The 16,116-nt window shown below is 39.2% G+C and overlaps 1 protein-coding gene across 1 annotated transcript in view; it reads left to right on the top strand.

The window, feature by feature from the left end:
* Positions 1-16,116, top strand: part of BTBD8 (BTB domain containing 8) — a 48,050-nt gene that overhangs the window by 19,561 nt on the left and 12,373 nt on the right. Inside the window, exons 6-12 of the mRNA XM_087719317.1 lie at positions 1,583-1,663; positions 4,852-4,948; positions 6,357-6,445; positions 6,643-6,745; positions 9,240-9,422; positions 10,886-11,023; positions 14,496-14,625. Of these exons, the coding sequence (XP_087575443.1) occupies positions 1,583-1,663; positions 4,852-4,948; positions 6,357-6,445; positions 6,643-6,745; positions 9,240-9,422; positions 10,886-11,023; positions 14,496-14,625 (821 nt within the window). The remainder of the gene's footprint in view (positions 1-1,582; positions 1,664-4,851; positions 4,949-6,356; positions 6,446-6,642; positions 6,746-9,239; positions 9,423-10,885; positions 11,024-14,495; positions 14,626-16,116) is intronic.

The following is a 16,116-nucleotide window of genomic DNA, read 5'->3' as shown; positions in this document are numbered from 1 at the left end:
TTCCACAAAGCTGCTCCTTGGTGTCACAAAGGTTGGTCACTGTTGTGAGGGATTTATTGGATGTAATTGTGACGATATCAAAAGTTTGCCTGCGCTGTTGCTACAGTAGAAATGGCTGGTTTCATATCATCCTACTAATTGCAAATTTTTGTGTAATTTTGATAAACACTTGAGAGCAGAGTACATATGGCTCATCCCAAAATAATGAAAATGATATTTAGGAGACCAGCTGTCAAGGCAGCCGTGCGGCTTCTTTTGGCTGTTTTTATTGCTGTTATATCTGTTTCCATAGTCAGTCAGACAACTGTGTGGATTTTGCTATTTAAGCGAAAATAAAGATTTCCCCCCCTTTTTCTGGAAGCTCAGATTTCAGGGGAACTAGCAGAATCTAGAAGAGGTTCTTCTAAAAGGATGCAGGATGATTTGTGAATAGCCATGGCAGAAGTATGCTGCCCCCAAAGCTTTCCTGAAAGGCATCATAAGGAGATGGAAGGAGGGAAGATCAAAATGGAGTAATTTTCCTGGGAGAATCCCAGCATCGGTTAAATATAGCCAATCTGCCCAGGACTGAATTCAAACTTTTAGCCATGCCTCTGGTGCTGACCAGTCTCTAGTTTTTTTCAATTCAGTCATCCCAGTGGACACGCTTCAAGTTTTTTCTTCATTCCTAGCAGATTGCTTGGACTCTCCAATTTTGTTTTTTACCTCTTTCGGTTCCCTTTTGTCCTTCGTGAGCAGGCTTGATGAGCAAATTGTTTCCTTTCCCTTTAATTGGCTCGTTTTCACCATCTTCAGCCTCTCCGGTGTCCTGGGTTCGCATGGGCGCTGCGAGGCTGCAGGCAGCTGTTGGAGGAGATGTGTGGGTCGGAGTGCCGACGCCCACGCGATCGCAGCTACTGCGCTACAATTAGGTTCCCCGCATACCATTTTCAAAACATGGTATGCTATCACCTACTTGTATCAGCTGATTGTGTTTGTCTCTGCCCACGAGTTTCTAGAGAAATCTTCACAAGACATTTTACACATGTAGGGAACAGAAAATCTTGTAGAAGTTTTTGTTCCAAATACTTCAGAAGGAGTACAAATTTCCTACGTTCAAGAGAAGAACAGCTGAACCTCATGAGCATAAACATTATGATAGCACTTCCTTGACTCTTTTGAAGAGCCCATTCAAAAGATATCAGAGTTCTAGTGGACCGATAGAGTGTTACGTTTCTCCAAACAGAGATCTTTTGGCAGTTTGAGAGACAACTTTATGCAAAATTTTAGAGATGGGGTTCTATCCTGAAGCAGATTTGCATCATAAAAATTATTTTAGTACATTTGTTTTCTGCTTATCATTCCTCAACCAACAATAACCGAGTAAAGAAGGCTGAGGAAGAATGGCCCAAAATCACTCAGTGGCTAAGTTTAGATAAGAACCTGATCACCCCTATCCCTTTCATCTTAAGCATCATATTGGTTCTCGCATAATATGATTATGTTGCTAGTTTTTGATGAGTTAAATTGGATGTACAAAATATAAAGACTCTAACTCTTCAGATTCTCATTTGTGTGATTAATTTTTCTTTGGGTTTTCTAGCATACGTCATGCAGAAATGACTGTCATTCTGCATTTTATCTACGGAGCAGTTCTGGAGTTCCCTAAAAATGTAAATCCTGGGTATGTGTTGTTTTTAATAACATTCCATGCCTATTTCCTAACTCTTAACAAACTGTATTTAAACAGAAGTAGCATCTTAAGAACCAGAAATGAAGTTATAATAGTGCCAGAAATGATTAACCTTGCAATGTAACCTGCATTTTAGCACAAGAATAATAGTATTTGTGTTTTTGAGACAATTATTCTTAGTATTCATATGCTAAGTAGGTAAGACTCAGATAGAAAATGCTTGCTGGAATGTTTCTATTTATTGCAGCAAATTGCTGAATGAGTTCACATAGTGCAGTAAATTATATTGTGGTTTGTTTGGTTTATGGTTTAATAAGCAGGCATGCAAACATTCTTACATACAGATCGTAGCTACTAAATAAGGGACTTTAAGCAGAATATATGATTGTATGATTTCTTTGTAAACTCCCTGATATCCCATCTCAAGGGTGAATTTTCCCTAATTCCAATCTGTGTGAAATCTAATATCAATTATAAACTACAGCTAAATAATTAAGATCACTCTTGTCTCTCTTAACCAGACTTTGTTGTAACCAGCTTCAATCTAATTAAGGAACTACAGGGCGGGGCATAACCTTTTCCTAGGGGGTCACAGCAAGATCGACAGCAGTTTACAACTTTCGCGACACCTCATTTTAAAGCCCATAAAAAACTGAATTGAATGAGCTATTAAATGTTAAATTTGCTTTAAGAATGGCTGGAAAATTCGATTCGGAAGAACAAAGGATCATTGACAGAATAAAATGCATTGCCTTTCGAGAGGCTCGCGAAAACAATGTCGAATTTTGGGGCAATGACGTCTGGCCGGGAAATTCGCCAGATCTCAATCCGGCAGAGAACATTGGGGCCATAATTAAGGATGAAGTGGAAGCTCTGATGATTCAGGAGCAAGGTCAAAATCGATATTCGGTTGAAACTTTGAGAATGAATTTGGAAACTGTGTTGAAAAATCTGGAAAATCGAACGGAACTGTTTGAAGATTTGTTGTGTTCTTATCCACCTCGTTTGAATGCTGTTCGAAGGGCTAATGGTGGTCATACTGACTATTAAATCGTGTCAATAAACTCAGTTTTTGATGGGCTTTCGAATGGTGTATGAATTATTTGTGTTGTTATTACAAGTGTTGCTGTGACCCCCTAGAAAAAGGTTATGCCCCGCCCTGTATATCTAAGTGCTTAACCTTACTTTGAGATATTGAAGTCTTGCCTTGGTAATAGGAAGTAGGAAGTAGGCTAAGCAACCTGCTACTGTTCAAAGATTTTATATTTCAAATCCCATCAGCACCAGCCAGTTTAGTCAGTGGCAAACAATTACAGGAAGTATACTCTGATCATTTGGAAGCATTAAGTTTTCTATTCTGGGATAAGGTGAATGTTTCAATTAAAAAAGGTGAATATTTTGGGTTATTCCAACCCAACAGATTAAATAGAATAGAGTTGAGTTGACTACAGCGGGCCAGAGAGAATTTTAATTAGATTTTAACTAGACCTATGAGAAGATAAACTCTAAATGCAGGTAGTCCTCTACTTATGACCACAATTGAGCCCAAAATTTATGTTGCTAAATGAGAAACTTGTTAAGTGGATTTTGCCCCATTCTACGACTTTTCTTGCCACATTTGTTAAGTGAATTACTGCAGTTCTTAAATTAGTAACACAATTGTTAAGTGAATCCGGTTTCCCCGTTGACTTTGCTTTGTCAGAAGGATGCAAAAGGGGATCACACGACTGCAGGACACTGCGGCTGTCATAAATTTGAGTCAGTTGTCAAACATCCAAATGTAAATCATGTGACCATGGGGATGCTGCAAAGATGAAGAATGGTCATAACTCACTTTTTCAGTGCGATTGTAACTTTGAACTGTCTCTAAGCAAACTGGTATAAGTCGAGGACTACCTGTATGTTAGGGATAAACTAGTCAAGCCTTAGCCCAGTCTTCAGCACATTAGAACATAATAATTTAATAAATATGAAAAATAAGGCTCAATTTGAAAACAGTAAAATCTGTCTAATTTTACTGCACTTTTAAATACTGGTTGCTTGGGAGAGGACAGTTACTGCCATCATGTTCTACTTATAAACATTCCTTGGTTCCACCACAAAACTGCGGACGACAAAATCACGCTCGACGAAAGCGCGTACGTGACGTCATCACAGCGCGACGAAAACATCGCGCTGTGATCGATAAATGTAAAAATAAAGCGAAAACACCCTAACCCCCCCAAACCTAACCCTAAACCTAACCCTTAACCTAACCCTAAATCTAACCCTAAACCTAACCCTTAACCTAACGCTAACCCTTAACCTAACGCTAAACGTAACCCTAACGCTCTAAACCTAACCCTAACCCTTAACCTAAACCTAACCCTAACCCTTAACCTAACCCTTACCTTTATGTGAATCGGCTTGCTTTAATTTTATTTTTATTTCAATTTTTAATTTTTTTCGTCGCGCTGTGATGACGTCAAATGCGCGCTTTCGTCGAGCGCGCTTTTGTGGACCGCAATTTTGACGGGTCATGCATTCCTTAGCCAAATGCTATGTGACTGAGAAATAGGATGCTGAACTGAATTCTATTCATCTGCCTCTGAATCAATAACATTCTTCTAAATTCTGGCTTTCTTTTTTTGATATGGTTTATTAAAGAGACTACGATTTAATAATTTATAATATTTATAATCTTTACCAATATAGCCAAGATTTTTAACTTCTTAAAATTGTTTTAATTTTATTTCCAAAAGCAGGTTATATTAGCAACCTTGTTCAAGGAATTCAAACCAGCTTATACAGAATGGCAACTAGTGTGAAATTTAAAAAAAAAAAACTTTTTAAAATTTATTACTTTTTAAAATACATAACTATAGAAGAACAAATGTAGTTTGAATTTTTAGTTATATTTCCATGCATACCCCAGCACAGTTGCTTTTAAGGTATCAAGACTTGTCCCTCATGTTTGCAACATGAATTATTAATTTGAACTATTAATTGCTATTGTTGGAATAGAAAAATATTAAAAATATTACTTCACTAGGCTTTCAAAAATTAGAATGAATTATGCTTGCCTTATCATATTATCTTTGCCCGGATGTAAACTATTATAGAACAATTCCATTATGGACTTCCAAGTGACTATGTCATGATGATTTTATGGCTAATTTTCATTATTGCTTTTACTTTAGATGTATACTAAGCATCGCAGATATGTATGGATTAGACGGTTTAAGAGAAATAGCTATATACATTCTGAAAAGAGACTACTGCAACTTCTTTCAAAAGGTATTTAATGTATCTGTTTGTCTTGATACTGCGTTGATAAGAGGTTAATCAAATATTACAAGTTTACTGATGGGAATAAAACAGAAACATTTCATTCTTTGAATTAGAATTGCCTTAAGCAATATTGAATAAGGAGATGAATTGTTTTAAACAAATGGTCATTGCAAGGAATTTTTCATCCAAATGCTAAGTTACGTTACATTTTGTAACATTTTGAGAATGTGGTGTGAAGAAGAGTTAGGAGCATCTGCCAAGCGGGATGGATGGTGCATTGGTACAGTGTGAGCATTGTGGAGGCTGGGGGTGGCTGCCGCTGTGAGAGTTTGCAAGCGACTTAACTGGAGCAACTTGCAATCCTTCTGGCTGGCTTTCCCATTAATTTTGCTTGTGGGAAGTCGCAAAGGAGTTTAGGATGCTATAGCCATCATAAGTGCAAGTTGAGGGCCAAACAGTCAGATGGCAATCATACAGCCACGGGTCTGCTGGGACAGCTAGGATTTTAAGGAACATTTGTGAGTGTTATTTGTCCAACTTCAAACTAGTGGTTGGCAATTAGGGTTCCCCGACAAATGCGCGCCCGACAAAAGCACGGCTGACAAAACTGTGGCGACAAAACCGTGAGTTCTAAATCGCGCTGATGAATGAGCGCAGAAGCACGGTGACAACCGCACGCCGACAGAAGCGCGCTCTAAACCTAACCCTGAACCTAACCCTTACCTTAACTTAAATCGCGCTGTTGTCGGCGAGTTGATGATGTCGCAGTTTTCGCGCCACGGTTTCATCGGCGCGCTTTTGTCGTGCGCGCATTTGTCGGGTCACGGGGAATTAGAATCCTCTACAACCGTGATGGCGAACCTATGGCACGCGTGCCACAGGTGGCACATAGAGCCATTTGTTAGGGCACACGAGGCATTGCCCTGTCAGCTCCAGTGTGCTGCCCAGCTGACTTCGGCCTTCTTTTAAGGCCAGATTTGGCCTCCGGGCCTTGAATTTGATACCCCTGCTTTAGATGAAGCTGCAGAAGGAATTGCATAATGTTGACTCCATTAGAATCTAGGTATGAATGATACATGAAAGTCAGTTTGGTGTAGTGGTCAAGGTGATGACCTAAAAACCAGGTGTTTGTAGGTTCTAGTCCCACCTTAGGCATGAAAGTTGGTGGGTGACCTTTGGGCCAGTTACTCTATCTCTCAGCCCACCCACCTCACAGACTTGTTGTGGGGAAACAGGAGGCAGAAGTATTAGGCATCTTCATCACTTTGAGTTACCTTTAAAGTAATAAAGGTGGGATAAAAATCTAATAAATGAATACTTTCAGCAACAATGAATTTTGTGTTGGAAATGTTAGCTTATGAATTACTGCAAATATTAAATGATAATAATTTCTCTTATATTCTAACAATTGTAGCCTGTGCCCGGGAAGCACCAACCCGTTTTAGAGTGTCTGGCTATAGCCTATTCAACAAGATCAGAGCACCTTTATGATTCATGCATGAAGTAAGTGAGATAAAATATTTGACAGATTTCCATTTTCACAGCTTAATCTTAAACTAGGAGTACAGTTTTTGAAAGCTATTTATATTTTGATGCAATACGTAAGTGCACCTTGCTATTGGTTGCTTATGCTAATAGAGATACATTTCTTATTAAATCTGTTTGATGGATTTATTTAAATAAGACATTTCCTTTAACAGGTGGCTGATACAAAATTTTTCAAGGTGTTGGTCAGAAAAGAACTTTGCTAATTTATCTTCTGAGCTTCAAAATAATTGCCTTACGACATTGATTGATTCTTTGGTAAGTTTGTGTCGGTTTGAGTTATTCTTATTAATTGACATTATTTTGTTTCTTGGGGAACTGAACTGAATTTGTGGAGTAATTTAATTTATTTTCATTATATACATTTCCTTCTACTTCAAACTGAAATAATTGATTATCTCAAAACTGAAATCTAGTGAATTAATCAGTAATGTTCACTATTTCAAATTTTACAGTTCTGTTGCATCTGCTGAAAGGCATTGGAGAAATAAGTCTTCGTCTGTTCGTCCGTCTGTCCGTCCCCGTCCCCCCCCGTTTCCCCCTTGGGCACACTTGCTTGAATCTTCCAGGTTTCACAATGAATTCCAATTAAATATAGAGTGCTCCATATCTGTAAATGAAATTTATCTTAATCCCTCCATCCATTGCTTTTTATACAAGTATTGCTTAACATACAACCACAGTCCAAAATTTCTATTGCTAAGCAAGACAGTTTTGCCCCACTTTACAACCTTTCTTACCACAGTTGTTAAGTTAATCACTGCAGTTGTTAAGTTAGTAACATGGTTGTTAAGTAACTCTGGCTTCTACATTGACATTGCTTGTCAGAGGGTTGCAAAAGGCAATCACATGACCCCGGGACACTGCAATCATCATACATAAAGGGCAGTAGCCAAGCATCCCAAATTTTGATCATGGGACCATGGGGATGCTGCAACAGTCGTAAATCTGAAAAATGGTCATTGGTTATTTTTTCAATGTAACTTTGAACAATCACTAAACAAATGGTTGGAACTTGAGGACTACAGTGTAATGACTGAAAATATTTTGGTTGTTTCTACATCCTAATGTACTATCATGCAACATGTCAGAGAGGCTGCCAAGGAATGAAGAAATAATGCAATTGATTCTAGAAAAGGAAATAAAGTCTAATTAGATTCTTTTTGGTGTAGTAGTTAAGGCACCAGTCTAGAAAGCTGGAGACACTGAGTTCTAGTCCCACCTTAACCATGAAAGTCAGCTGGGTGGCATTGAGCTGGTCCATCTTTTTCAGTCCAACTCAACTCACAAGGTTGTTGGTGTGGGAAAATAGGAGGAGGAAGGTCTTGGATATGTTCGCCGCCTGGACTTGTTAAAACAATAAAGGTGGGATATAAATAAAATAAATAAAAATCTGGCTTACACTAATACAATTTACTATACTTCTTCCTTTCCAGATCATCCTTGTTTCCAAAAGTCTGTACACCAATTTGTATTTTATTTTGTTCTTTAAATTTCCCACCCCTCTCCATTTTTAATTTTTTTAGTCTTCTCATTCTTCTTTCCTTTATTTGTTTCCAATTTAGCCTCATTCATTTTGTCTAAAGTAGATAATCAAAGCACATTTTTCTACTGACCACTCATTCTTCCATTTAGTCTACATTAATTGCATACTCATTCATTTTTACACTTTCTGTTCTGACCCCCCTTGTCCCACACCAACACACACTCCAAGCCAAAGATAAGTTACAGCATTTAATTAACAGACAGACAGGTCCTTGGCAGCAAACCGGCACAGACAAGCTTGGGCAGCAATCCAGCACAGATAAGCCGTGGCAGCAATCCAGCCTGCCAACCTCACAATAATGTTCTCCAACATTAGTTCCTGCGTTGACTTCTGCAAAAGGGGCGTGTGCACAAGCATTCCTTTTATAGTCTGGAGAGGAGCCTAATTACCACCAGCTGAGTGCAATTACCTCCTGTAATTGCGTAATTGTGCCTTACGCCTATTAGCTCTCCGGTGCCGGGCATCTAGGAACAATTCCCTTGGCTCCTCCCCACTGCTGACGTCCGGATCACACTCCCTTGTCTCCTCCCCACTGGTCCAAGGCTCAGGCGCCTCCTGGTGGCCAACCAGCCTCTCTGTGCCCTGCTCGGAGTCGGAACCCTGTCCAGGGTCCTCCACATCTTCCAAAGCCGACTCATAGGGCCCCTCATTGTCGGAGTCTGGTGGCAGCTCCAACGGCTCCTGCTGGGCCACAACAACTTTCTATCTTTCTCTTTTTCCTTCCCTCCTTGTTTTAGCAGGCGCTCCTTTAGTATATCAGTCTCATTCATACATATATTTTCCACTTCTGTAAAATCAAAATGAGCAGAAACACTGCGTTTTTTACTACTTTGGATAAACATCCCTTAAAAAAATCCATACAGTACCCACTAACTTGTCTGATTTTTTTTCAATTGTTCAGACTGTTTCCCCTGTCAAACATAATTATCCTGAATTTGATACATTAATTTTCAGAGTTATAAACCTCATTATACTCTACAATCTAATGTTTGTTGCATATCCCTGACTCCTTGCCGATTGTCAAATCATTTTTCTAAGCTTTCCGTTTATTCTCACAAACACTTTCCTTCCTATTGGCATGTGTGAATTACATTTACCTATAATTAACGTGAGAATTAATTTGCTAATGCTATGGTGTAATGGGTACATACAGAATTGTGTCAAATTTTTGCTCAGAATATGTGTTTGTTTGTTTTTTCTTTTAAGAGCCCCCAGAATGCAGCCCGTCTTTTGATGGAAACCAACAGGCTACTTAATAGTCTTCCCCAAGTGAAATGGACCGAAACAGCTCGAACGTTGGCATTTAGACTGCAGGAAGAGTGTATGGCATTTATGGTGACCAATTTTCCAGAAATAATACAGAGTGAAAGCTTTTTAGCCCTCTTACAGGTAAAATACACCTAATTCATACGGTAGTAGCATTGCAAAGATTAGTGGGCTGACTGGGGAATTCTGGGAGTTGAAGACCGCACATCTTAAAAGTAGCAAAGGTTGAAAAACGTTGCCCTAGATCACATGATGGGTTTTATCTTGCTTGTTCATGTTTGACAGGTAAACTTTCCCAATTACGGCGAATATTCCACGTAACAATGCCCTAAAAAGAAATGTGAACACATTGTGCTGATATAAGTATGTTGATCAAAATTATACTTTTTCAGGTTATTCTAACTTTCATAAGAATCTACCATGAGAATCCTATTTTTCTAACGGCACGTTGTTTATTGCCAACAAGTTGCCCCGGGAAGCCTGCTAGCCTAAAACATAGCAATTACTCTCCAGAGAAATCTTCCCTAATCTGATGCCTTCCAGAACTGTGGAACAGTAATTCCCATAATGGCCATAAGGGCATCATTGGGGAAGGCTGCTTCAAGAGTTAGAGTATTAGCAGTTGCAGTAAACAATATCATGTTAAGTAGAACAGTTGTTTGATTTTTTTCAATATGAAATTCTACTTATTTTTTATGTTGTAGTAGATAGGAAGAAAGCAAAAGGTCTGTATTACTTCCGCCAGACTAACCAGCAGATACAATATTTAGGCTGCAATTCTGTATTCACTTATCTGGGAATTACTCCATTTCAATTTGGTGTAATTAATTTGTAATACATGTTCCTAAGAGTCTTTTATTAGTCAACCGTCATCGGATTAACACAACAATGAAATAAGAACTTCTTTCCTGTTGTAATTTTAATGTGATTTTATATATTTATTCATACATTTATGGTTTCATTTTAATGTTGTAAACCTCCCAGAGACATCTTACGGTGAGATGAGCGGCAAACAAACATAATAAATCAATCAATAAAAAGAAAATGAAAATAGTCAAGGAGAGTTTGCCAAAGTAAGATACAAGCAGGGGTGGGTTTCAGGCGGTTCACGGCGGTCCCCGCGAACCGGTTGGTCGGCGAACCCGGAAGTAAGTAACTTCCGGGAACGCTGAAGGATCCACTCGCCCGCCCGCGTTTCTTACCCGGTTTTGACGAGTTCTGCGCTTCCACGCATGCGCAGAACGCATACAGCGCCTGCGCGATCCTCCAGGAGCAGCTGGAGCATCGCACAGGCGCTAGTACGCATGTGTGCACTGCGCGCGTGCACGAGGACGCCGCTGGCCCCGTTCCAACCGAACCGGTTGGAACGGGGCGAGAAACCCACCCCTGGATACAAGTATATAGATTAAGGCTGGTCCATATATTCTAGCATATTAGTGTTTGTGTGAAGAACTAGCATATAAAGTATCCATGAACATAGAGACAAGCACATGTCCCACAAGTGTCCCCTTTTTAGATTCACCCATCAAAATGCGTCGTTCGGTTTTGGTTTCAGCTGATCTCGATTTTATGATCCTATCTTCCAGGCTCAGGCCATGAGCAGCAAACCTGATCTTCTTGATCAAGTGCTTGAAGCAGTGAAAAAAGAGGTTACTGTTGAAAATAGCTGTTGCCTTCTTATAGCAGTGGACGCTTTGCTAAGTTCTTCAAGTGTGAACGAGATGGTAGGTTTTAAAAATTAAGAGAAACTGATTTCAGGGTGTTTTTTTTTTTTATTAGAACCTTTCAAGCCAAAACTTTAAGGGCAGAAATTGTACCAAGGTGATCTACAGCATGAATAGATGATATAAAATAATAATGATACAGCTTTAAAATGCTAGCCGTTAAAACAACTAATTAAATAATATCAAATTCAAATACCATTGCAACTCTATAAAACGTTAAGGATTAAAGTTTGCAATGAAAGACCTTGCAGATAAACATGAGTACCAGAGGCATGGAGTCATTGTGGAGAAGAGCCCCCCTCTCTCTTAGCCTACTCACAATAACTGTCTTTAAAGTAAGGCATTTTAGGATTTGATTTGATTTGATTTGATTACATTTATATGCCGCCCTTTTCCCCAAGGGGACTCAAGGCGGCTCACAATTTAAATCAGGGGAAGGGGGTACAGACGGAACATAACAATATATAATTTAAAAAACACACAGCAGTCATACCATTCGAGGTGGGGGGGCAACAGCTCTTTAGCCCCAGGCCTGTCGGAACAGTCAGGTTTTAAGGGCTTTGCGGAAGGCCTGGAGGGTGGTGAGGGTTCGAATTTCCACGGGGAGCTCGTTCCAGAGGGTCGGAGCAGCCACAGAGAAGGCTCTCCTCCGGGTGGTCGGCATTGGCCGGCGGATGGAATTCGGAGGAGGCCTAATCTGTGGGATCTAATCGGCCTATTGGAGGTAATTGGCAGCAGGCGGTCTCTCGAGATCAGCATAGATCATAAAGTAGAAATGGAAATGGAAATACCTCCATTTTAGGAGATGGTAACAGAACCAGTCAGGAGGCAAAGCAATTCTTTTAAGTTGAAAGGCTTTATTGGAAAACTGTACAAAATAAAGATTTGAATCCAAAATTGAAGTTGTATAATAAGAAGCCTGTTTGTTTGTTTTTATCTTTCACATTTCTAAACCACCCATGTCCCTCAAAATTTTATAAGTATTTGCCGTATGTTTTTCCTAATAATACTATAACTTTTCCTAAGTGCCTTCCTGTATCATCTTCTAACCTATCTTATATGACTTCTGTTACTTACATTTTATATATATGACTGTTTTAATCCTACACTCCTTACTTGGGATTTGCTTCTCTTATTGTTTCATATTTTATTTCCTTGTATGTAATATTTCAAGTTCTTCTATCCTAAATGGTCCTCACCAAAGCCTCTAGCAAGATAGACAGTTCACACTTCCCATGTAAGAATCCTTTTCCAGCTGCTTTCTCTAACTGGTCTTCTGGTCTGACACAGAGGGTTACTTCAGTACTCTTCCTTTGGACTGAAATGTGGTGTGTTACTGAGTGATGGGAGCTGGTGTCATTGCCACATCCTTGCTACAGCATATTTTTTTTAGTGATAGTGGATGATGATCCCTTGTGAAAGCTTTGCTTTACTCTTGTGCCTGAGAGAAAAGTACTTCCATGATGAGTGCTGGGCGGGGGGGGGGGGCTCAAATGCCTGTGAATAGGCCATACGTAGCTGCCAGTTCCTGGCCCACATCCAGTTACCAACAGTAGATCTCTTCAGTACTTGCCACTGTTAAGAATTCAATAAGGGGCCAGTGTTTGTGCGCCTTCACCTTAACCAGAGCATGGGTTGAGGATTGGTCTACTAAGGCATGACCCGACAAAAGCGCGAACGTCAAAAGCGCGCCGACAACAGTGCGCCGACAGAAGCGCGATTTAAGTTAAGGTAAGGTTTAGGGTTAGGGTTAGGTTTAGGGTTATTTTTAGGGTTAGGTTACAGCGCGCTTCTGTCGCGGCGCTGTTGTCAGCGTGCTACAGTGCTGTTTTGTCGGCACGGTTTTGTCACCGCGGTTTAGTCAGGCGCGCTTTTGTCGTTCGTGCATTTGTGGTGGAACCCTACTAAGGAGCTAGGTTTACATTCCAGATGGTGCTGTCCACCCATTCTCTGTAGTCCTTTAGTTCTCCTCATCCGCTGCTCTTTTCTTAATTCACCTTCTTCACTCTTTGTTCCTGCATGCTTCATCTTTACAGTACTACAATTTCTCTTTAGCCTGACCTCTTTAGCTTTTGGAAGAGCTACCACATTGAGAAAAAATAAGGGTGGGATCCTTAAAAGGAAGCTGAGGAGCTGAAACTCTTAGAAGCATTAAAAGTAAGAACTAATACTGATGTGCTTCCGAGTCCTATTTTAATTACCAAAGTACAATGAACAATCATCTGGCTGCCCCTAACAATTGGAATTTGTAGGACAAGAGACGTTTTGCTGCTTAAAGTAATCATCCTAAATATTGTAAGCCGCCCGGAGTCCTCCGGGAGTGGGCGGCGTACAAACCCAATAAACTAGAATAAACTAAACTAAACTAGTCCTGAAGATAGCTGAAATCATTAGCGCTTGCATTCGAATTTAAGCAGGCTTGCTTATACATCTGTCTTCATGTGCTTTTTAAAAAAATAAAATGGGATTAATTCGCTCTAAATCACAGGAATTGGTGTTTTCATCCTGCCCCCCCCCCGCTGTAATCTCTTTAAATGTATGTGCACATGCTGTAAAAGTGCAGCTTCAAAATGAGGGAGATGAAAGATTTGAGCCATCAATAACTCAATGGATATTCTCTAAAATTAGAGTTGAGGATCACAGTCCAGAGAGATAGTAGCAAATTAAATAGAACATTGATCAGGCCAGTGGGAGCCTTTCTTTCTATTAAATTATATTCTAGTGATAGCACTGCTTCTATCTGTGAATAGCAATCAGCAATATAAAAAATAAGGAATTATTATTCAGGCAATTGCTCATTCCCTTGGTTTCATATTCTGGAAACTGAATATTTCTGATAATTATTTTTCAGCCGTGGAAACAAAGATTCTTAGGGGCTTTCTACTAAAAATATATATATTTAGAAAACTTTATTATCTTTATTAAATTACCATATTTTTGCAATAGGGACCCAATGGACAGGTGGCATATTTTAAAACATACATACACACATACACACACACATACATACAAACACACAGACACACACATATACATACACATATAAATTCTCCATACTGTTGCAGATTTCTTCTGTTGTTTACTAATTTAGCAGGAGTGAAAATTTAACCAGATGCTTTATTGGGCCCTAGAGGATTTGACCTTGTGGTGACAAAGCCAAGGGTACAAAGCTATAAAGAGATCTGTGTGTAAAATTGGAAGAGTGGGGAGAGTAGTAGGTAGGTGTGATTTTTTTTTTTTTTTTGAGCTACAGCATCTGTGGGAGTGGCTTGGCTTCAAGCGGAGCAAAATTATGATGCAGGACAATTGGCCTCTGCGAAGCTCGACATCTGTTCAGCAATCGTAATATCTAAATGATTGCTAAGCAATTAATATCTAAGCCAGTTGAAGGAGCAAGTACCTTCTATAGGAAATAATGACTGGTTGCTATGACAATAAGGTTTTTCCCCAGCTGCTGATTTTTTTTTCATAGGGGTTTCTGTGCAGGATCCAGGCTCTGCGTGATAAACTGTGGGTCTTTCTGCTCCAGTCATTTTTTGCCGTTCGACATACAGAGGGCTGGAAACTGCTTAAGGCAGCCGATCAGGAGCGAATACAAGCAGGTAGGCAAGCTATCGCTGGAGCTGAGGGCTTTGCATGACAGCTGAGCCTTTATTATAGAGAAGCTGGTATACGGAGCTGGTAATTAATGTTAACTGGAATTGTTGATGAGCCTTCTGCTTCCCGGTTATTATGTAAGAATTGTGAAAAATAAACAATTAAAATAAACAGACCGCTTCAAGTATGGAAGCCGAGCTGGTTGCACCTCCCTATTGTGAACGAACGTTATTATGCAGCTATACGGAAGCCTTATAAATAGGTAGGCTGTCTTTTTCTTTGCCTTTAGAATGATTAAAAGTAATTCATTAGGATGGTTAAGTACGTAGGAATGATAGAATTTTATACATTTATTTCATGATTGGGGTAGTTGGGTGTGTGTGTGTGTGTGTGTTAATGTGTGTTCTATGCCTTGCTTAGCAGCCGATCTCATTTGTGTCGAAAATGAAGGGTCCCTTGAATTCGTGATTGATATGATGATATGATTCTGTCTGACTGCTGTGGAAGATTCATCAAAGAAGCTGCAGAGTGGCCTTTAAACATTTAAGCAGCACAATTTGAAGCTAAACAAAAGAAGTCTTGTTCTGCTCTCCTCCCCACTTTTCTCTGCTACCCCCCTCATTCCCCCCCCCCTTCGACTCCTTTGTTTTCAAATGTATGGAATAAAATCTTGCAGATGAAATAATTGAAAATGGCTTCAGGGCATCCCTGAATATTTTTGCTGTTGTCACGTAATTTCTTTAGTATGGTGAAGTGGATACATGCTCAGGATTATAGCTTACTGTAAAGAATTTCCATAGAAAAACATAAAATGGCAATGTAATATAAACGAATAATTTTTTGTGTGATTCTTATCACAATATCCTGCATTGTAAAGTGTTATTTACGAGCTTTGTATTTTAAGCTTTTTTTCTTTCTTTCTGGAAATCGAAATCAGATCAGTCATGTCCAAAAATACAATTTTATTGGGTTGTTAGATGATGTCATTCTAAATAATGCTTTCTAATATATACATATAAATCCATGCATATATTTTGACCAGAATTCCTATCTTTCCTTGATATGATTAATTAGAGTATATTGTGATAAATTTGGGAAACCCAAACTGCAGCTGTGATAACTATCCAGATGATTTTTTGCTTGAAAAAGTCTACAGCATTAATTACTGCAGGTTGATTACAATATCCAGAGAGATTTAAAAAAATATTCCATTTTGTGTAATTGCATGTCTGTTTTGTACAATCAGAGCAGGACCTATTTTTCTATGTGAGCTATTTGGGTACATAAACTTTTAAAGAAGCATGCAATTTAAAAATACACCATTTAGGGATTACTTCAGATTCCTTTTCAGTGCCCATACATTAAAAAAGATTAGACTAGGAAGCTTAAATGCTGCCTCCAACACTACTTGGTGCATGGTATTGGTTCCCACTGGAACATGTTTTTTAATTTATATTTCATGCAGCATATGCAACATACACTCTTATTCCCTTAAG

Source organism: Thamnophis sirtalis, unplaced genomic scaffold (genome assembly GCF_051295495.1).
Source record: "Thamnophis sirtalis isolate CommonGarterSnake01/CBP01778 unplaced genomic scaffold, rThaSir2_p1.2 scaffold_7, whole genome shotgun sequence".
Lineage (NCBI taxonomy): Eukaryota > Metazoa > Chordata > Lepidosauria > Squamata > Natricidae > Thamnophis > Thamnophis sirtalis.
This window is presented reverse-complemented; position numbering and strand designations above follow the sequence as displayed.